Below are 22395 nucleotides of genomic sequence, written 5' to 3' on the forward strand. Positions count from 1 at the left end.
GAATTAATATGCAAAGTTTCAGGCTTATTCATCAAGCAGTTTTTCTGTTGTGAAGGTTTGAACATTTGAGATGAAGTAAAACACCATATTTCTGCAGTTCTAAATGACTTACTTCTTGTTACTTTTTTATGAGCAAAATCAATTTTTTTTGAGTTTATTTGAACATTTTATTGAAATTTTCCCACTTTCTTACGAGAGAAGTAAAAACATAAAAAAATTAGAAAATTTTGGTTTTTGAACATTTGCAACAATTTTGCTATTTTACCGTTAGAAATAAAATAATTTAATATTTAATCCTAAAACAAGAAGAATAGAGCTTACACATCCTTTTTATTTTATCACAATGCGGTCATTTTTTACTGAGATACAGCCTATCGAAAATCACTAAAAAAATCACGATTTTTTTTTGTTCCCTTAATTTTTTGGGCTAGTGTATATTATTGGTTTATACAAATTGGTAAAGTAATTTTTGTATTTATTAATTACACTTTTTAAGAATTTTTCATTAAAAATCACCAACAAATAGTTTTGATGACCTTTTTTATACGTTACCCTATTTTGATAACACCTCTTAATCTATTTAAAATAAAAAAAAAACATCATTACTGTTTATGAGACATTCGCTATTACTTGAGACCCACCCAATCCAACCAATCAAATTTATATGTAAATTCCCTGCTAATCTTGCCACTTAAGTGATAAACTATTTCAATTTAATTTTAATGACATGTTCTGAGGATATTACTGTAAATGATATGTTTTACCTATCATTTTGTTGCGGCAAGCCTCTAATTGCAATATAGTTACGAGTAGCTTGTAATTTATGCGATTAGTGATTATACAGGCTTCTCTATTATAATGCACGTCTTGACGATGCAATGTATCCTTGAATTAATTCCATCGAGTAGGTCATCTCTTAAATGTGTTGCCAGGGGTTACCTTATACCTCCAAGTCTTAATTTTACTAGAGTCTAGTGGTGAAGGTAAAAACAATTACTTTGTTCTCAAGGTTCCTATAAATTTGCCAGGCAAAACAAGACCCATATACAACAGCTATAGGAGTGCTATAGGAGAGTTATATTTCTTCGCTGTTGCATTAATATGATAAATGGAGCTAGTTTTCCCCCATTGGGGTGTCGGTTGTATGCCCTACGTGGTAATAACTCAAAGGTCCTAGGAGCTCTCCAGCTCATACGGTATTTAAACATTTTTCTTTGTCTGATTTATCTCGTCAGAACACTAAAGCCACCGATAACGTAATTAAGTTAAAACGGAGGGAAATAAATGGCTTTTACAACGTTGACTTGTTTTTTTTTTTTAATGTTCGTTGAAGCTTTAGCTTTAGGAGATTTGTTTTTGTATTTTTTCGGTGTTATTTTTTGTGATTGTTAGCCAAAAAAAAAAAAGTTTAACAGAGGATAACAATTTACACTCACAAATATCCCAAAGGAAATCTAATGGACGAACATAAATCAAATCCGTTTGACAATGGCACATTCGATTGCAAGAATTATTTATTTTTGGGTTGTTGTTTTTTTTTGCAGCATTATTTTCGATGTTAGCTATTTTCTACTTTTTTTTCTGTAATATGTTATTTCTTTTTCTATTTCGTTTATCCTGTTTTTTGGTTCAAATTGAAGGTGGAAATAAGGAAAAGACAACTTAAAGATTCATATGTCATGTCTGTTTGGTCTCTGGGTTCTGCTAGGTTATAATAAGGGTTAAAAAAAACTTTATGTGGTGTTGGGTAAAAGTGAAAAGTGCTACACAATAGATTTTTAATATAGCTATCCTCTGTGTGATAGGGTGGGCTTTTTGTCCTATTGCAAAATGAATAACTGAAAGTGTGACATATTTTGACATTTAATTTATAGCTACACAATTCGGGTGGATATATTGTATTTTTTTTTTTTTTTTTTTTTTTTTTGGGGTGTAATTTGTCAAAAAGGAAGTAATTATTTTCTCTTTTGGATAAAATCCATAATTGAAATGAAAAAAAAAAAAACAATAGTTTAAATTCTTTTATACACATGCATTTTAAAAAAAAAAATTAAAATCGTTAGAGTCGTTTTTTAAAAAACTAATTTTTTATAAATAATTTCTTGAAAAAAAAGTTTTAAAATAAAGTTGGTAAGCCATTTTTTGAAAATTACACTGTGTTACAAAAAGAAGGTTTCAAAATATACTCGGGCGGAGACCTATCACATTTTGTAGAGCTGGTCTAACAGATTACGAAACGGTATTGAAAAAGTCCCTAAAACTCTAAAAATCTGGAGTTAGGGGCAAAAACGGTTTTTTGGGCCTTCACCCATTGAAAAAATTCTAGCTTCGTCAATTGTTTACCCATTTTTTATACTTTCTGAAAGAAGATAATAATACCTTTTCAACAATGTATAAAACATGTAGGTAAAACCACCTATAACACTGGTTAACAAGGGTTCTGTTGCCGAAACAAAAATATACTTTTCTGAAATTTTTTTGTGTGCTGAACTCGAATCCGAAGTCAGAAAAAATTGATCAGCTCCCGTTTTTGAAATATTACCGTTAGAAAATGCAAAAAAACGTTTTTTTTTTGACTATTTCGGACCTTATTCTTTAATATAAGGAAAATTGTTAGAAGATATTTAATAACGGTTTTTTCCTTCTTTCAAGAACTTTTTAAATCTTGCCGATATCTTTGTTATTGCTTGAGATATCTTAAAATGAAGTAAGTGGCTTTGGCTTCATATATCATAAAGGAGATAATGAAATTATAATTTCTATGGTATATATAATATGCCAACCAACTCAAGATATCTTTGGCAGTAAAAAAGATATCGGAAAGATTTAAACAGGTCTTGAAAGAAGGAAAATAGTTCTTATAGAAACCATTACTAAATATATTCTAACAATTTTCCTTATATTAGAGAATAAGGTCCGAAGTAGGATTTTCTAAACGGGAGCTGATTAATTTTTTCTGACTGTGGATTCGAGTTCAGCACACCGAAAACCTTCAGAAAAGTATATTTTTGTTCCGGCAACAAAAAAAAAGTTTAATTTTGTTAACCAGTGTAATCTATTACCTGTCAAAGTTCCTAAATTCCATTTTTTTCATCATTTGCCCAACCTCGACATAAATTTCAAGTATAGTTTTCAAAATAACATGCTGTTTTAAAAATATATTCGCAGCCCATTGATTCTAGCTTTAATTGTTTTTAGGCAATAAAATCGCAATATCTTAATGAAAATTTAATAACAAATAATAATGTACATCCAAAAGATAATTCCATGACAAGAAAAGGCAAATACAAAGGAAAAGAATTCAAATGTTATCTAGGAAAAAATGGTTCTCTTGAAATCTTTAAAAATCAAAGAATATGATTTAAAAAGTCCGTTTTTTTATTTTGAACTGCTTGCGCAAGTATTATTTTATTGTTTTTCATTAAAATAAAACAATTTTATTGCCTAAAAACCCTTACAGCTAGAATTCATGGGCGGCGAGCACCCCAGACATAGCAAGAACATTTCTCAGGTAAGTTTTCAGGTGTTATCAATGATAAAATTGATCAATTCAGGGTTAGTCCAATACTGTATCACTTTATTGTATCCTTATTTTAGTCTGAATGTTTAAAAAATAATTGGCGAATGGTTAATGTTTCATAAATTAATTTATCAACAAGTCCAGCCACGTAAAAACAGAAAATAGAGTTTTTTTTTAGAAAAAAGTAGTTTTGGTTTTTTGTTAATTTCTCAAAAACGACAAGATATTTTTGAATACGGTTTTCTGTTTTTGTTTCAAAACAAATAAGAGCATCGAATTTCAAAAACTTAATTAGTCCTTAATTACATAAAATTTTGAAAAAAATTAGTTTGAAATTTTTTTTTCCAAATTTTTTTTCAAAATTTTGATTTTAAAAATTAATTTTTCAAAAACTGTGCCATAAAATGGCTTTGTTTAAAATTTTTGTAAAAGACTAGGGTTTTGTCTTTACAAAAGGTATACCACGTTATTGTAAGTAAAACCGTTCATTTTAATAATTTTCCAAAATAAGTCAATTTTTTTTTAAATTGCCCCTCCCGGCTAAACGAGGGGAAATAGACCCCCCCCCCTCCCATACGATTTTTTTCTTGTCTCGACCTAACCTTCACGTCCTAGCATTTTGGCACATTACTCCTGAATCACCCTGTATAGTATAAAAAATATAAATAAAATTCTCAACAGAATATTCCTTTGATATTTCTTTACTAGGTTTACTAAAAAAAGCATTTATCTTGAGTTTTATTAGTCTAATCTTCTAGATTGAGGCCATTGGAGTCATGAAAAATGACAATGCTTAATTTTTATAAAAACAAAAAAAACCATAACCCCATAAGTTTAAAATAAAATATTACGTATACGTAACAGTGACTCATCTCGATAACACCTTACACCACGGTTTTTAATTTTCATTTTGAGCTTTTGAATATGCTCCAGACAAAAGCATGGCTTTTTGTTTATTTGTTTTGACGTTTTTCAAAGAAATTCAAATTTTTCTAGGTTTTTCATCATGTATCACGAAAATCTAAAAAATTTGAATAAAATAGACAAATAACATTGATTAGTTAAAATCTTTTACTTGCATGCACGTGACAACACTTACCATACCACACAATTTTTATGTATAAGCATAAGTGAAAATGTCTTCCAATAAAAACATTTTACCACAAAAATCCTTAAAGATCAAATAATTAAGCTTATAAGCCTCTTAATATGACCTCGGTCAATATCTATCTACCCACTTCCCTTCATAAAAAAAAGAAAAAAAGATATAAAAAATATTCCTTTCTTTCATCAAACTTGCCATATAAGAACCAACCAATTTCATATAACATTTCGTGACCACTATAAGAAAGAAAGTCCCAAATCTAAACAAACTATTTGGAATGAGACTCACAATATTGTGTTTAGATAAAGCTACCCCCCAAAACTGCCAATTCAAAGACCATTATTACACACAAATTCAAACAAATCTTCTTCCTTTTTCATTCTCAATGAAAAGAAAAAAAAAGTACTATTCATTGATTTCAACAACAATAACCCCTACTTTCTATTCTGTTTCTATGAAAATGAAACATAGAATCTCCTTATACAAAGATTAAGCTATATTCGAGTTCATTTAACGCTCCAGTAATTTATAGCAATGCTAATAACATAACAATTGACTTTACCAAGTGAAAATAAATTGATATATAGTCAAATAAAAAAAACTCAAACCAAAAAAAAAATAAAACAAATAATAATGAAAATGAAAAGCAATTGAAGCTAATTTGGTATTCTGTTCAAATTCATGTCAATTTTGGAATGCGTCAGTGATTAAAGTGTAATGTTCTTCTTCTTCATACTGCCACAGGGCAAGAGAGAAAACATGTCGATATGGTAACGTAGTCGTATTTTTTCATTGCCACAATAAAGGTGATGTAATAAAAAAACCAAGCTTCCAAAGGAGACACCAGCAACACAACCCACATCTTCATCCTGTCTTATTCTTGTTGTTCTTATTCTTCATCATCTTCTAGCATGGGAACGATTATTCTGTACATTAAATTTTATAGAATTGCTTACCAGCCAGTTGCCAGATCTCAAACCCACCCAAAAGACGATACAGAAAAAAAAACAGAAACAATTTCAAGCTTCTTCTTTTTTTGGTGGAATGGGTATTGTTATTTCTCACATACGGTTATTCGGTTACCAAAAATTTTCCACATGCGTACATTTTTTACATGTTGTATGTAGCTTTAAGGCAGGTATACAAAAGAGATGGAGGAAAAGTAAGGAATTGTGAGACAACGAAGGCCTATAAAATTGTAGATACTTAGACGGTAATTTAATCAATTGATTTTATGAACAAGGATAACGTCTCAAGTCCAGGAACCATGATTCCGGATGTGTGTGTGCTTGTATAAGTAAAGTTGAGAAGAAAAGTCCTCTTCTGGGGCACTTACAAAGTCTCATTTTGGTCTTTATTATCCCACGAGGGTAATATTTTCAGGACTATAATTCCATTATTAGATACTCTTTCAATTGGAAGAAAGGTGTTTAGGTGGTCAAAGTGACTACCTTTCTTACTTTACCTGGCTGATGGAATACCTTTTGTTCGGTTAAAGTATTTTTATTGATTTCAAATGGGCAACATCTCTTTACTACATGGTTGATTCAACATTAAGCCATCTCTTCGGATATGCCTAATTGCTATTAATTTGGTTTTGAGGGAAATCATTTGTGAAATTTTCTTCGTCACTATAGCTTGTTATACCATACGAAGGAGGTATATCGAAAGTGGAATTTATTGTAACCCATTTACTTTGCAGGCATACATCACTCCACATCCACACATCCCACATCTGCCAAAAGGTATTATGGTGGTTCATATGGAAGAAGGAAAATATAATAATAATAAAAAAAAACAAACATTAAAAGTTTACAGGTACCTATTGGCGGTAGGGTTGCCAAGATATCTTTATTTTTGAAATTTGAACGCAGGATTGTAAAAATCATTTTTATAGGTAGGTACCTATGCACTTACTTTATATTACAAATTGAAAACAAAAATAGCTAATTGTTGCAAATACAAATAAAATGCACGTACTTGCTCTTATAGTGAAAATTGCTAAGAATGTTAAACTAATTATAGAAAAAAAGAATAACTTTAATTTATTTTATCATTAAAAATTAAAAAGTTGATATAAAAAAGTACTTAGACACCTTTAAAAACAAAATTTCCTCATTTTTCTCTTAAATGACTTTTTTAAAAACATCCTTTAAACAGATTGCGTTTAAAAAAATCGTTTTCAAAGGGATTTTTTTTTTAACTTTAAATATTTGAAATACCTTTTTGTGAAAATAAAAGGTTTGAAAAAAAAAATATTATTGTTTGTAGGTATGTATATATAAAAAGAAAATTGGTATGGTTCTTTATCTTTTCATCTAAACAAAGTTTCTCTTCGAAAAAATTGATTTAAAAAAAAAATAATTTTTTTCAGTTTAAAATTAAAGTCGGTTTACGGGCGATAACAGATATCTTTGTGCTTTATATAAAAAAAAAATTATGAAAAAATTATTTGTTAAAGAAAATAAAAGTAAAAAAAATGCAACCAGTGATTCTTCATCGATTTATAAAACGTTATCGCCCTAAGACATTTAATTTTTCTGTGAAGTATAAAATTGATACTTTTACTTAATCGCCATTCCAAGTATGACTGGAATAAAAACTTTTATAAACAAAAAAAAGTAAACATTAAATAAATTGCGTGTTTGGGTCTTAAGGTAAAAGTAGATTAATATGTATTAATATCTTTAGTTACCTATTATAATTTGAGTTTTCTTGAGTTTTTATAGAATAGAGAAGAAAAAAACACGTATTTTTCATTACTTCAACACAGTTTCATAAAAAGTCATTTAAAAAATTTTTATTGAAAATCTTCAGAAACGTTTTTTAAATTTTTTTCAGACAAAAAAAAAAAAAACATTTCTAAAAAAGTTATGGTAGGTATGTGATTTTAAAGAAAATATTATTCAACACTTAAAAACAAAATCCCAAAAAAAATCATCAAACAGTTTTCAAAAAATTGATTTCTCAAAAAAAAATTAAAATTAATAATTCTTAAATTTTTTTACTGTATAAATATTGAATTTATTGCTAACGAGTAATTCAGAACTGAGGAAAAAAAATCCAAGGAAATCAATAATGGATCTAATTTGACGAAATGCACACACAAAATTTAATAAAAGTCAGATTTTTCATTTTGGGTATAGATATGGCAGGCACCGTTAATTTTGGTTGTAAATATTAAATTTTATTTTTGAATTTAGAGAGTCTCAGAGAACTCATAACTTCCAGTTTTAAATGAAATTACTTCAGTAGTTTAGGCTCTGGTTCAAGACAGATACCTACAGATAGGCAGAATTGTTGGGCTTATTTTTCTCGCATTCTCTTATTTGATTTTTTTTTTTTAAATCCCAAACTTTCCCTTTAGTACCTATGTTTATTGCAATTAAAACTTGCTTTTGACCTTAGCATATCTAAAATGCAGAAAAAGTTAATTTCACCATACTGGCAACCTATCAATGTTGGCCTAGCTCAGGAAATTATAGGATGAGCATTCCATGTGATGTTAAATACTGGACTACAATGGCTCACAAGTGTCAACTTAGTTTATTATTTATTTTTAGAAAGGAAGTTTTTCTTAACTAAGAATTTATTTTTAAAAAATGTTACGCATACGCCATAGTGACCCATATTCGTTTAAACTTTTAATAAGCGTTATAGCAAGTATTTTTATATACTAACGCTTTGTTGCAATGACAAAATGTTGGACCAAAATTTTAATATTTATTTAAACTCCAGGAATGATATGAGCTTGCGTCTGAAAAATGAATTCATCGTATTTTTGTGTGTGGGTTTTAGCAGCGAAGAAACAAATGATTTTTACTTGCTCTGTTTAAGCGTAAGACTTATATTAGTACATCTCTGTTTTCATCTAGTACTTTTTACAATGTTTAATTTCCAAAAGATGTCGCTTTAAATATTTTATAATATATATATACTGTCATTTGTAGTCGGAACTGACTGTAGGTACTCATTTTGTAATTTTATAACTTCCTTCTTGAATAAACTCTAATAGAGGTAAGACGTGCCTTTTAACTCAGCAAAAAGAATCTTTTACTTGGCAAACGAACTTCTCTTTTCTTCCAATTTTTGAGCGAATCAACTTACTGAACCAGAGTGAATTACTTCACATTCCAACATTGGACCATCGAGCCGAATTTCATAATTTAAATTAAAGGCAAATCCCTATATTTGCTGCATAAATTGGACATCTAACTCATCCAACAAGATCCCTATATCTTGCTCCACAACGATCATCCAGATTAACGAGTTAAGATTGCGTCAATTTATCAATCAACCCATCTTTCGCTAAAAATATCATCAGAAGTTATCGTTTTGCCAACTACTCTACATTGTGAAAAACCCTAAATTTCATACTCAGAGGTGATCGTTTTCTTCGCAAATTCAAGTTCCCTATAACTTGTCACATTTTCAACGATCGACGATCATCACCCAGAAGTTATTGTGCATTACAACGTCATCACAACGTCAGTACAAATAGCGCTCCCAAGCTAAGAAAGTTGCCTATAACTTTGCATATGTGTGATTTCTTACGAAAATCGAAATATCACACATACTACACTACACATACAAACCACATCACAATCCACATACAAGCTTCGCCGAGCAAGATCCCTAATTCTTGCCCCACCGCAGTTACTGATCTCCAGCATCCATCATTCACCAAACTCACCACACCACATACAAAATAAGAAAACGATTCGCATCGATCATAAAAAACGATCGTTGAAAAACCAAAATCGTCATCATCAATCATCACCACCGCACAGTTTCCAACAAGGGATACATAAAAAAGCTGCTATCCCCATCAAGCTGCCTAAGCCCCACAACCGGTTTCGCATCACAAATTCACCACGATCATCATTATTATCACGAAACCACAATCAGTTCCAATTGTGTAACAGGTGCGTGCATTTATTCTAAGATCGGTGCAATTATTCTTAATTTTTTAATATAATTATATGCCTATTAACTATATTATATATTTAAGTTTTTTAATCCTATACAAAGAAAAAGGTGTTAAGAATTCATTTTTCTTAAATTTAAATTTAAAAAATCTAAAAAGAAAAATCAATTTCATACATAAAAAATATAAATATATGTCGGTTCACACATACATATATCTACGTAATACAGTACCGTATACCGTGCGATACTCTATAACGGGTTAAAAAATCATTTGTGCATACTTTCGAAAATCAGTGAAATACAAATTGATTAATTAATAGGAAAATAAAAAATTATATGTATTCATATAAATCGCTAACGAAGTGAGTGCGAAGATAATTCCCAATCTAAATGTGCAAGGTTTTGTAAAAGGTTTTTTTAATATTTAACCTGAATAGTGATTTTTTAACTTTTTTAATTCTTGGGGTGAGTTTTTATTCAATCTTTTATTTCGTTTTAATTTATATTCGTAAAATGAGCGCCCTCAACAACTTTATAATTGCTGCTGATCAGCTGGTTGCATTTTGCACCAATTTCGAAACGATTTCTTTAGTAGATCAAACTCCTTCTAAATTAGAAGCATCAAAAATAGAATTAAAGGACCTTTGGGTTGAAATTAAAAGTCGCTATACAATTTGTTTACTTCCCACTCCCGAGGGAGAAGAAGATTTATCAGATTCAGATATCGAATCTGTTAAGGCAAAGTATCTCTTATCTGGAAATACATATATACAATGTTTAAGTGAAATGATCGAGTCAATTAAAAAACTAAATATAATAAAAGCCGATTTACAAACTTCCGCCCCTAGTCAAGCTTCGGTATCTGGAACTGCAGCTCCTTCGATAATTCAAACTGTGCCTCCAACTGAATTTCAATCTGTACCTCCACAATCTGCAGAGATTCACCAGGATCAACATCTTGGTTCTACAAATGGTGTCAAAGTACCTGCTTGCGACACCGACATATTTTACGGTGATTACTTAACTTGGCCATCATTTAGAGATATTTTTACAGCTGTCTATATAAATCACCCTAAATTATGCTCAGTTCAAAAGTTATTTCATCTTCATTCGAAGACAAAAGGAGAGGCAAATAATATAGTTTCAAGATTCCCCTTAACCGCAGATAGCTTTAACCTAGCATGGGCAGCTTTAACTGATCAATTTGAAAACCAAAGAATCATTGTGAATAATCAATTAAAAAATCTTTTTAATTTATCAAATGTGTCAATAGAATCCGGAAAGGGTGTTCGAAATTTACAACGCGAAATAAACGACAGTCTCTCAATTCTTAAGGCGCACAAAGTTAATACAGATCATTGGGATCCTATTATTGTGTATTTATGTTCCAATAAGCTTCCGGAAAAAACACTTTCTATATGGGAACAAACATTAGAAAATCCTAGAGATATTCCATCCTGGTCCGCAATGGACAATTTTCTCACAAATCGTTATCGAGTGTTAGAAACAGTTTCCGATATAAAGTGTCAATCAAAATTAAAGGAATCTACAAATAAATTTAAATTTTTTAAATCAAACAATGATAAAACTCAACAACATCGATCGTTTCATACCAATGCAAAAGGCTATAGTTGCAAACTTTGCAATAATAATCATCCCATTCGACTCTGTCCAACTTTCATTCAATTGCCCATTCCAGATAGAATTTCGAAAGTAAATTCTCTTAAATATTGTAACAATTGTTTATCGTCTTCTCATTTGAAGCAAAATTGCCAAAGCATTCATACCTGCATATACTGCAAGCAAAAGCATCATACGATGCTCCATATCCCTACTGCATCGGATTCTCAACTTCAATCCATTTCGCCTAATCCTTCTTCATTAAGTAATGCACCCAACCAATCTCAATTTCAAAACAATTTTATACAGTCCACTGAAAACCCAATCGCAAATCAAAACTCATTTAATATTCAATCTTACTTTTCAACAAATAATAAAACAGTTTTGTTAGCAACGGCTTTAGTCCATATACATCATTTAGGAAGTGTATTTACCTTACGAGCCTTCATAGATACGGGATCAGAAGTCACTTTTATTTCTGAAGCAGCTCAAAAAAGATTGAGTTTACCGGTGCGATCGATACAAGCAAAAATATCTGGCATAGGTTCTGCTACCACCGCAACTGCTTCAAAAATGTGTTCGTTCCTATTAGGATCAAAACTAAATCCTGATTTTAGTCTTTTAACAAATGCGTTAGTGTTAAAAAGTCTGACAGGTAATCTACCAACTGCCACTATAATTCAAAAGGAATCTTTGGCTCCATTTGATTTCGTATTAGCTGATCCTTATTATTATGAAAGCTCGAAAATAGATCTTTTAATTGGAATGGATATATATCCCTCAATTGTAAGAAATGGATTGCATACAAATGTATTGGGTTCACTTATGGCCCAAAATACAATATTTGGATGGATTTTATCTGGCCCTATTCAAGAAGAGATACGTTCATGTTCAACTTTTCTTTCATTTTTTAATGCAATTTCGTTGGATAGACAAATTCAGGATTTCTTTGAAATTGAAAATATTCCTGATTATAAGCCTCTCTCCGAAGAAGATATATTTTGTGAAAAATTGTATTCCACGACAACCTCGAGAGGTGCTGATGGTCGTTACACAGTCCGACTTCCTTTCAAAGATCCCACTCCAGCATTAGGTCATTCTCGTGACATAGCCTTCAAACAATTCCAGCGCATGGAAAAATCTTTTGAAAAAAAACCTGACCTGTATGTTAAGTACAATCAAGTGCTGGAAGAATATTCTTCATTGGGACATATGGAAGAGGTTTTATCCGATGAAATCATATATGAAAACAGAGTGTGCTCATTCTTTCTGCCTCATCATGCGGTTATAAAACCAGATAGCATTTCAACCAAAATTCGAGTTGTTTTCAATGCGTCTAATAAATCCAGCACTGGTGTCAGTTTAAACGACTTATTGCACACTGGCCCTGTGTTACAATCTGACTTAACTACCTTAATTTTGAATTGGCGTTTGTATCGATATGTGTTCAATGCAGATATCGAAAAAATGTATCGTCAAATTAGAGTTGACTCGGAACACACTCCGTATCAACGAATTTGGTACCGAAATCCCGCGAATGAAGACAATCAAGTAAAAACTTATGAGTTGAAAACAGTAACGTTTGGTGTTAATTGTGCACCATTTTTAGCTATTCGGACACTACACAAACTATCTGAAGATGTGCAATATACCTTGCCTCTTGCTTCTACAATTTTGAAAGAAGATTTTTATGTCGATGACGTCTTGTCCGGTGCACATGGCATTGATTCTGCATTAAGAGCACAACAGGAGTTGATCGAAGCTTTAGAGTCTGCAGGCTTTCCGTTAAGAAAGTGGACATCCAATTGTCAAGATCTTCTTAACAATATTCCAAAGGCTCATCTTTTAAATGAAAATATTTTAAATCTTGAAGATAAAAGTGTTTCGAAAACACTTGGCATACGATGGAATGCAAAACTTGATGCATTTCAATTTTTCTTCAAAACATTAGCATCTGATATTGGTCTTACCAAAAGATCAGTGATTTCTATAATTGCACGATTATTTGACCCTGCCGGCTGGCTAGCCCCAGTCATTATCACTGCAAAGATCATAATGCAGCAAGTCTGGCGTGACGGCACGTCATGGGACCAAGAAATTGCGCCGCTAACGTGTCGCCGCTGGAAATTATTTTTAACTTCCTTGCCATTTATAGAAAGAATCCAAGTCCCTCGATGGCTACAATATGACCCAACAAAACCAATTCAAATTCACGGCTTTTGCGACGCTTCAGAGCATGCATACGCAGCAGCCTTTTACTTACGCGTTCAAACCAGTGAAAATAGTTGGTCTTCGAATTTAATATGCTGCAAAAGTAAAGTAGCCCCAGTTAATCAACTGCCTTTGCCTAGGCTAGAACTATGCGGTGCTTTTCTCTTAGCAAAACTTTTTACAAAGGTTATATCCAAATTAAAATGTCCTAGTAATGATCTATATTGTTGGACCGATAGTTCAATAGTATTGGCTTGGTTAGATAAACCAGCCTGTACATGGAAAACCTTCGTGGCTAACCGCATTTCTCAAATTCAAACAGATCTTCCCCATATAAAGTGGAGACATGTTCGGTCAGCTGATAATCCTGCTGACTTGGCAACCAGAGGTATTTCACCGATAGAGCTCCAAAATAATAATTTATGGTGGAATGGTCCTTCTTGGCTCTGCCAGCCCCAGTCTCTTTGGCCTCAGTCTCTTTTAAAAACTGCAGGCGAAGATGATCTGGAGCGGCGAGCAATTAAAGTTTACACCAGTTCGATTGTATCAAATGTTGAAACAGTAATTAGTAGATTTTCTTCGTGGTCAAGACTATTACGAGTGATGAGTTATGTCTTTCGATTTTTCCATCTAACACACAAAAAGCATAAAAAGTTCTTTCGATATACAACAACAACCGTTTCTAAAAATGAAATGGATCATGTGAAAGGACTCGTCATTTGCTTGACCCAACATCTTTATTATCAACCTGATTACGTTAAACTCTTAAGAAAAGCACCAGTTTCCAGCAAAAGTCGACTGCTGAACCTGAATCCATTTATGGACAGAAACCATATAATTCGTTCTGATAGCAGACTCTCCTGTTCAACTCTTTCTTATAATGAAAAATATCCCATCTTACTCCCTTATCAAGCCGTAATTTCCAGCCTTTACGTTAATTATTTGCATCGTATTACACTGCACGGTGGAAACCAACTTGTACTTCGAATGGTTCGATGTGAATTTTATATACCATACGTTAAAAAGTTAATTAAAAAGTGCATCCATTTGTGTAAACCTTGTCAGATACAAAGAATGAAATTGCAAACCCAAATAATGGGTGCCCTTCCAGTTGAACGAACCATAATCTCTTCTCCTTTCACTTACACAGGCGTTGATTTTGCCGGCCCATATTTGATAAAGAGCTTTTCTGGTAGAAATTGTCGCATTACTAAAGGGTATGTATGCCTTTTCGTTTGTTTTGGGACAAAAGCAATTCATTTAGAAGCCGCAAGTGATTTGAGTACTGATACCTTTTTAGGAGCATTCAATCGATTTATTTCTCGTCGTGGCTTGCCAAAAACGCTGTTCTCTGATAATGGCACCAATTTTGTAGGTGCTAATAAAGCCATTTCAAGTGATTTTAAAGCATTTCTCGAATCTGCCACAGATGAATTGTGTGAAAGATACAAGGATCGCAACCTCGAGTGGAAATTCATTCCACCTGGTGCTCCACACATGGGAGGGATTTGGGAAGCAGGAGTAAAGAGTTTTAAACTTCACTTTAGAAAAATAGCTGGAACCAACAAATTTACTTTCGAAGAATTTTCAACGCTTCTAGCTAAAGTTGAAGCTTGTCTGAACTCAAGACCCATTTCTCCTATTACCGAAAACCCAGCTGATATTCTGCCCTTAACTCCAGGACACTTTCTCCGTGGTGGACCTTTATTATCACCGTTAGAACCTGCTATGGATGAAAGTTCCCTAAGTTGTATTAAGAGATGGGAACGTGTTAAGATTCTTCATCATCAATTTTGCCGTAGGTGGAAGGATGAGTATCTTAAGGAGTTAAATAAAAGATACAAATGGAAATGTCCAAAACGGAACATTATGTTAGACGATTTAGTCGTTATAAGAGATGAAAATCTCCCCCCAAACGAATGGCGTCTTGGCCGCATTATTAAGGTCTATCTTGGACCCGATGACAAAGTTCGTGTTGTAGATGTGAAGACTCAAAATGGAGTCATAACTAGACCTATTACAAAACTTTGCATTTTGCATGAACCTGATTCTGAGCCTCAATCTGAGCCAGAATTCAAATCTCCACCTGAACCTTCAAATTGAATTTTACCACCGGTTTTTTTGAAAATATGCATGAATTACAAAAAAAAAAAAAAAAAAAAAAAAAAAAAAAAAAAAACAAAGCAAAGCAAAATGAATTCAAATACCAACTAGCTTAATCCTAAATTTAAGATAAGATTGATTTAATATCAAATTTTTAATTGCACCTATCTTGAAATAAAAGCTCGCATTTGATTTTTATTTTAAAATTTATCTTAACTATAGTATATTACACATATTATATGAAAACAAAAATTAATATATCTTGGAAGTATTATTATATTATTTTAAAGAGATTTATTGAATAGATGAATTTGTTGAATTGTTTTTACAGCCAACGCTGCAAGGCGGCCGGCAATGTTTAAGCGTAAGACTTATATTAGTACATCTCTGTTTTCATCTAGTACTTTTTACAATGTTTAATTTCCAAAAGATGTCGCTTTAAATATTTTATAATATATATATACTGTCATTTGTAGTCGGAACTGACTGTAGGTACTCATTTTGTAATTTTATAACTTCCTTCTTGAATAAACTCTAATAGAGGTAAGACGTGCCTTTTAACTCAGCAAAAAGAATCTTTTACTTGGCAAACGAACTTCTCTTTTCTTCCAATTTTTGAGCGAATCAACTTACTGAACCAGAGTGAATTACTTCACATTCCAACATGCTCTATAGGTTTGAGGTTTTAATCAAAACCAACATTACGATATATGGAGAAGATCAAAAAAGTGGTTTTCGTCATGCCGTCCGTCGGTCTGTGCGTGTGTGCGTGTGTGTGTCTGTGCGTCTGTGCGTCCATCTGTACATCGAGCTAGGGCCTAAACGGATAGATGGATTTGCTTGAAACTTGGTATAGATGATTTTTGTGTAATTCCCTAGACCCTTTTTTTTATTTTTTAAATATCTCCATTTTAACGCATATCTCCCATATAACGTTTTCGAGGTATTTCAAATTTCTCGAAAACGGCTCTAACGATTACGATTAAATTTGGTATACGTAATAGACTTATTGATTCTATTATTTTTTCTCAAAAAATGCGGAGAACGGAAATATGGCGTTGCCGTTTTTCAAAAATCTACATATTTTTTAAGTTCATATATTTCATCAAAGCATAAGTCAATTTTATTTAAAATTTACAGACATAATTTTGAAGTGTCAAATATAAAAAAAAAAATTTAAAAAGTTTTTGAAAATTTTTTTACCTAATTAAATTTTTTTAACTTGCAATTTTTTTTTTCATTTTTTTTTTCTTGACACTTAACAAAATCTTAAATTTCCAATAGTTATTTTAGATAACGATACTTTGAACTACAAGAGCAAGTACGGGCGACCCCAGTCGTGCATTTTATTTTTTTTGTGAAATCTATATTCATTTTATTATTTTATACAAATATCAGCTAAAGGTCTTCAGTAAGGGCCCAACAACGACATCCGGAACCTAGGTACCTTTGCGCTTTGGATATACTGGCTGAGAACATAATTTCAATGGACAACGAAGAAGTTAACTTTTACGCCGACACCCAGTCGGCTTACTACCGTGGCTAACGCCAACCAAGCCAACCCAACTCAACCAACCCCACAACTGGACATCCGGGTCTGAACACCCCGAGGACAACCTAGTCAGCAGACTTTAAATTAAGTTTATCCATGTATAATATTTATTTATATTTTATAACTTAGTCATTATATAAGGTTAGGCCCCCTCTGTGCCAACAAAATTTTGTATCTATCAATGAATCTTAGACATAAGTTAATTTTAAGTCAATTGTGAATAACAAGTTCAATAAAAACAAAATTGAATTGAAAAAAAAAAAAGGTCTTCAGTAAGGCAGAAACTAATTTTATTCAGGTGATCCTAGAAATACTTTTTCTTGCAATTGTGTTAAACTAACGACATGAAAATAAAGACATGAAATTATAAATATCTCAGGAAAGGGTAATAAAACTCTTTAATCATCTAGGCAATTCTTATGCCAGTTCTAATTTGTATGCATATTTTACATAAAATAACTAAGCATTTAAAAGATATAGGTATATGGTAACCCTGTTGGTGGCACGTTAGCGAATTTAGTGATAAAAAAGAGGAAATATTTTTTTCAAAAGATCTGACCGCAACTTTAATGGCTACAATATGTTTTCTGAGTCCTTCGTTCCGGGGTGTATATGTTCATTCAATCCACAGGATACTACCATTATTTCCATTATAACGAAGCACTTAAGATATCCCCGTACAGCAGCGGTAGTTATGGTGGCGGCCTGTGCGATTACAGTACTATTTTCACCAAGAAGAAAACGAAGAAAGAAGGTTACACATTTTCGAAGCACTAAATCATATTCGTTTTTGGGAAAGTTTCATCTTTTTTTGTACTTTTTTGTGTGATGCCTTTTCTTAATGCATCTAATAAATTTAGATGTGAAATATTTTTAAGGTTCGAATAACGACAGTTGGTAGAGTGGTATAATGTATATGTGTGAGTGTTCTAGTGTGCTAAAGGCAAAAATGTGAATAACCTCATAAAATACGAGTACCATATTCTTACATTATACTTATGGGTATACGTGGTCCTCATAATGTGACTTTTAGTTGCGGCAATAAACGATTATGAAAGTCGTTTTTATTGAAAAAATGAAAAATAAATTGCACGACTGGGGTCGCACGTACTTGCTCTTAGAGTTAAAGTTGCTTAAATTTTTAAGACTTTTTATATATGTATAGAAATTTGGAAAAAAAAATTCGTTTTTTATAAAAAATAAAATAAAATCTGAAATTAAATTGCCCTCCAAAACAAGTATGCAGTTTTGATTGATATATTAACATGCATTTTTAGACAAAAAATTTTCAAAATCGTTAGAGCCGTTTTTTTAAAAACTAATTTTTTATAAATAATTTTTTGAAAAAAAAGTTTAAAAATAAAACTGGTATGCCATTTTGAAGAAATAACTAATCAACATCTAAAAACAAAATTTCAAAAAAATTCAATGTCCCATTGTCGAAAATTTGATTTTTCAAAAAAAAAATTTCAAAATTTTTTTAAAAATCCAAAAATTATTTTTTTCAAAATTTTATTTTTGGCTTATATTAAAATTGTATAAATGCTTTTGTAAAAAAAATTTCGTTGAAATACAATAAGTACTTTTGCAGAAAATCCGATTTGAAAAAAGCGGTCCTATGGCAGGTACCGTTAATAATGATTTTCAAAAAAAAATTTTTTCTTCAAAAGATAGATCTTGTTTAAAAACTAACATTTGAATTTTTTTAACAAAATCGTTGGAGCTGTTTTCGGGAAATTAAACTTTTCCGAAATTTTTGTATGACAGGTACCGTTATTTTTGGTCCAAAAAAATTAATTCCAAAAACCCCTCTGGAGAGTCTCCAAAAACTGCTACATAGCAAGTTTGAAGTCAATCGGTCCATCCGTTTAGGCTCTAGTTCCTTATACAGACAGACAGACAGACAGACTGACAGACTGACAGACTGACAGACTGACAGACAGACGGACAGACGGACTTCCGGGACCCACTTTTTTCGCATTGTCTATCATCGTAATGTCATGGAAAAATGTTATCTCAACTTTTTTTTTTTGTACGAATGCATAACTTGATATATAGTACCTATATCGCAAGTAAAAAATAAAAGTTGTATCCTTAGATTAAATATTTTACGTTGTGTCTTATAATAGAAATGAACATACAAACTTTGATCATAAATTAAAGTGTAATGATTATGATAATGTTATGGTCTGAATATGGCTATAAAAGTTTTTATTTATTTTCGTTGAATATACACCACATTATGTATAGGTACACGGTGGGTATTCTCTTTTGACAAAAAAAGTGCAAAACAAATTATTTCTTTTGGCTTACAGGATAAAGTCAAATTATGGAAAATAAATATGTATGAAAGTGCATTTTTGTCAAAATTATATGCAGTTTATGGAATAATATTTATTAATAAATAATGCATAAAAATCAATTTTAGTTTTTGAAAGCTTTACTAACGAACATGAACTTAAATGTTGCAATATATTCAACATTGATCAGATCATGTTAATTTAATCGATATCATGTAATTTTAACATGAGCTTGAGTATTCATTTTAAGAACTAAGAGAGCAATGTTTGTTATAAAGTGAATCATTTTTACTTTAATAACTTTTTGACTTGGTTAGTAGATTTGCTGTAAAACTTATATAGCCCGCACTTACTTAAGTCGAATTTGTCTATAGCTTAAAATGTCCACCTTTATTTTTAATGAATTTTAAAATTTTTGAGATTGTATTTTATGACTTAAAGTTTTTCTTCTTTTACAATTTATTCTTTTTTTTATGCAAGAAATACAAAAAAGCACGATAAGATCGAAGGTACATACTTGTAACTTTAACCATGAAGTTACTAGCATTAATAAAAGAATAGTTTTAATTTAATTGTATCATGAATTTTATAAGAAATGTAAAGAGTATAAAGAAAAAAATTTTTTTTAGAAAATTGTTGGACTAGGTTTTTTGAAATTTATTTTTTTTTAATATAAAAAAAAAAACGAAATTGGTAAAATTTCCAAGACAATCCGTTTTGAAAAAATTGATTCCAAAATTTTTTTTTTTTTTTTTTCAAAAAATCCAAATATCATATTTTTTGTAGTTATCTCTTAATTTATAATTCAAGGTTCCTCAACTGTATTCGTGCAATGATAGTACGGTGTGTCTGTCTGTGTCTATTTTGAGCTGCAGACTAAACACTAAACTACTCAAGGCAATTTCTTCAATCTTCGTATTTAATAGTTTCTTAAGACTTCTTAGTTTAGAAATTGAAATTTTTCACACTGAGGGAAAAGCCACCATAAAATAACGTAAAATCAATAAAAACCACATTGATTTGACTATTATTCATAATAATTTTGCGTTGAAGATGAACATTTTAAAATCAACGTGGAAAAAATGTTAATTTTTGATGGTTTCGTATTTTAAAGTCACATAAATCAAAGTAGTTCATCTTTGAAACAACGACGTTTCAACTTTAATTTATTTTTTCCCTCAGTGTAGGACCAAACTTAACGGTGTACTTGCCATAGAATTTTTTTCGTAAATTACACAATTGATTTCAAGGAAAATGTTTGTACAAAAACATTAGTAGGTATTAAGTAAAATTTTCAAAAAATTAATTTTTGATTCAAAAAAAATAGTTTCTTGTTTTTATATGTATATTGTATATCGATTAATATTTCTTTTTTATGCATACCATTTTTTTTTAACATTAAAAAAAAAAAAAATTTTTTTACAAAAATTTTGGCTTTTTAATACCTACAAGAATTTAAAAAGATTCTTCGCTTGGAGGTCACAAACGCTGTTAGAGATGTTTTTTGTAACTTTAAACCAAATTTCATATTATATTTTAATTTCTTTAAAAGAATCTGTTATGAATTTTTTACTTTACTATTTTAAGAGACTTTGCACAAAAGAACTTTATACGTGTGACCCAGTCAATTATTTTAGTATACACTACAAAGTCGTTGGAGCTGATAAAAAAAAAAAAACACACTTTTTTCCAATTCGATCATATAGCAAGAACCGTTAATTTTAGTCAAAAAATAATCCTACCTTCAAGGAAATCACCCAATACTCTCAACTAAAAATTTTTAAATGAATCACCCCAGATATTTTGTCTTTAGCTTGAGATATACATAGATAGACATCTTTGCATTATTTTTTGCATACAAATATGATTTTGAACCAAGTTATTATGTAGTTTCTATCAATTCCTGTAGTTTTAGTTAACTGATCATTAAAATTAAGTAAAAAATGGGGGTTTTCAATGATTTAATTGTATCCGAAGACACTTGCCTAGACAAAACTCTGAAATGAAAAATAAACAATTTGCGGGTCACTGTGGCGTATGCGTATTTTTTTTTTTTTTTTTTTTTTTGAAGTGAAAACTTCTTCAGTATCGTAGTGATTTGAAACAAGATGAAACGAAAAAGCGACAGGAAAAATCAATTGATTATAACTTTTTTCTTTAAGTAGATAGATACCTACATAAAATTTATACTGTAGATTGATAATTAAATAAACTATAATTGCGCAAAATGTCAATCGATTTCATATTCAATATCCTGAGATAACGGTAAAAAGATGTTTGTTTTTCTCAAAACACGTTATATCTTTTGATCTAGAGCACACAAACATTTTATTTGACTTTCATACGCATGCTGTTAATGTTACCATCATATAAAATGGTGAAATAAGGTTTCAGACGCTATAAAATTTATCATTGGTTGTAATTTAAAAAAAAAATATATTTAATGGTGTTAGAAGAAAAAAATTGATTTTTTTGCTTTTTTGATGAAAAGTGATTTGGTTCAAAAAAATTTAGCTCTTTTTGTAGATGTTGTATAGACATGGTCGACCTAAATATTTTGAGCTGAAAGAATAAGCTTTCATATGATATAAAATTTATATAGGTTGTCACATAAAAAACATGGATTTAAAGTTGATAGAATAAAAAAAGGTACCTAGATTTTTTCTATTTTTTGCTTGCAAGAAAAATGATTTTTTAAGGTTTCACTTCTACCACGTGTGAATTGCACACATGATTTTTATTTTTTTTAATAGAACAACTTAATGTTAGATATTAACATTTCTACCACTGAATATAGAAAAATCTGGTTGATTCAGTTTTTATACATAAATATTTTCTTATCATTAAATCTTAAGATTTTCTTGTTCTTGGTTTTGCTTTTTGGTTTTTATTAGGCTTAAATATTTTTCAAAATCCCAAAATTAAAAGTCGTAGAATTACATATTTAATAGCTTAGAACTATCGAATAAATGAATATTGTGCAACTATTAATCCGATAGTTTTAATCTATAGTTACCATCACTTCTCTGTATACATTCAAGCTTGCTACTAGTTC

The 22395-nt window shown here is 30.7% G+C and overlaps 1 protein-coding gene across 1 annotated transcript; it reads left to right on the top strand.

Annotated features, from left to right (window-relative positions):
* Positions 1 to 10067: 10067 nt before the first annotated feature.
* Positions 10068 to 15488, top strand: LOC129919252 (uncharacterized). Its single transcript, XM_056000107.1, has one exon. It carries the CDS (start codon positions 10068 to 10070, stop codon positions 15486 to 15488), a length of 5421 nt encoding a protein of 1806 aa, XP_055856082.1.
* Positions 15489 to 22395: the final 6907 nt, after the last annotated feature.

Source organism: Episyrphus balteatus, chromosome 4 (assembly GCF_945859705.1).
Source record: "Episyrphus balteatus chromosome 4, idEpiBalt1.1, whole genome shotgun sequence".
Classification (NCBI taxonomy): domain Eukaryota; kingdom Metazoa; phylum Arthropoda; class Insecta; order Diptera; family Syrphidae; genus Episyrphus; species Episyrphus balteatus.

Bases quoted from the DNA above. Each gene is read 5' to 3' on its own strand.
- LOC129919252 (XM_056000107.1), top strand. From the start codon at position 10,068: ATGAGCGCCCTCAACAACTTTATAATTGCTGCTGATCAGCTGGTTGCA.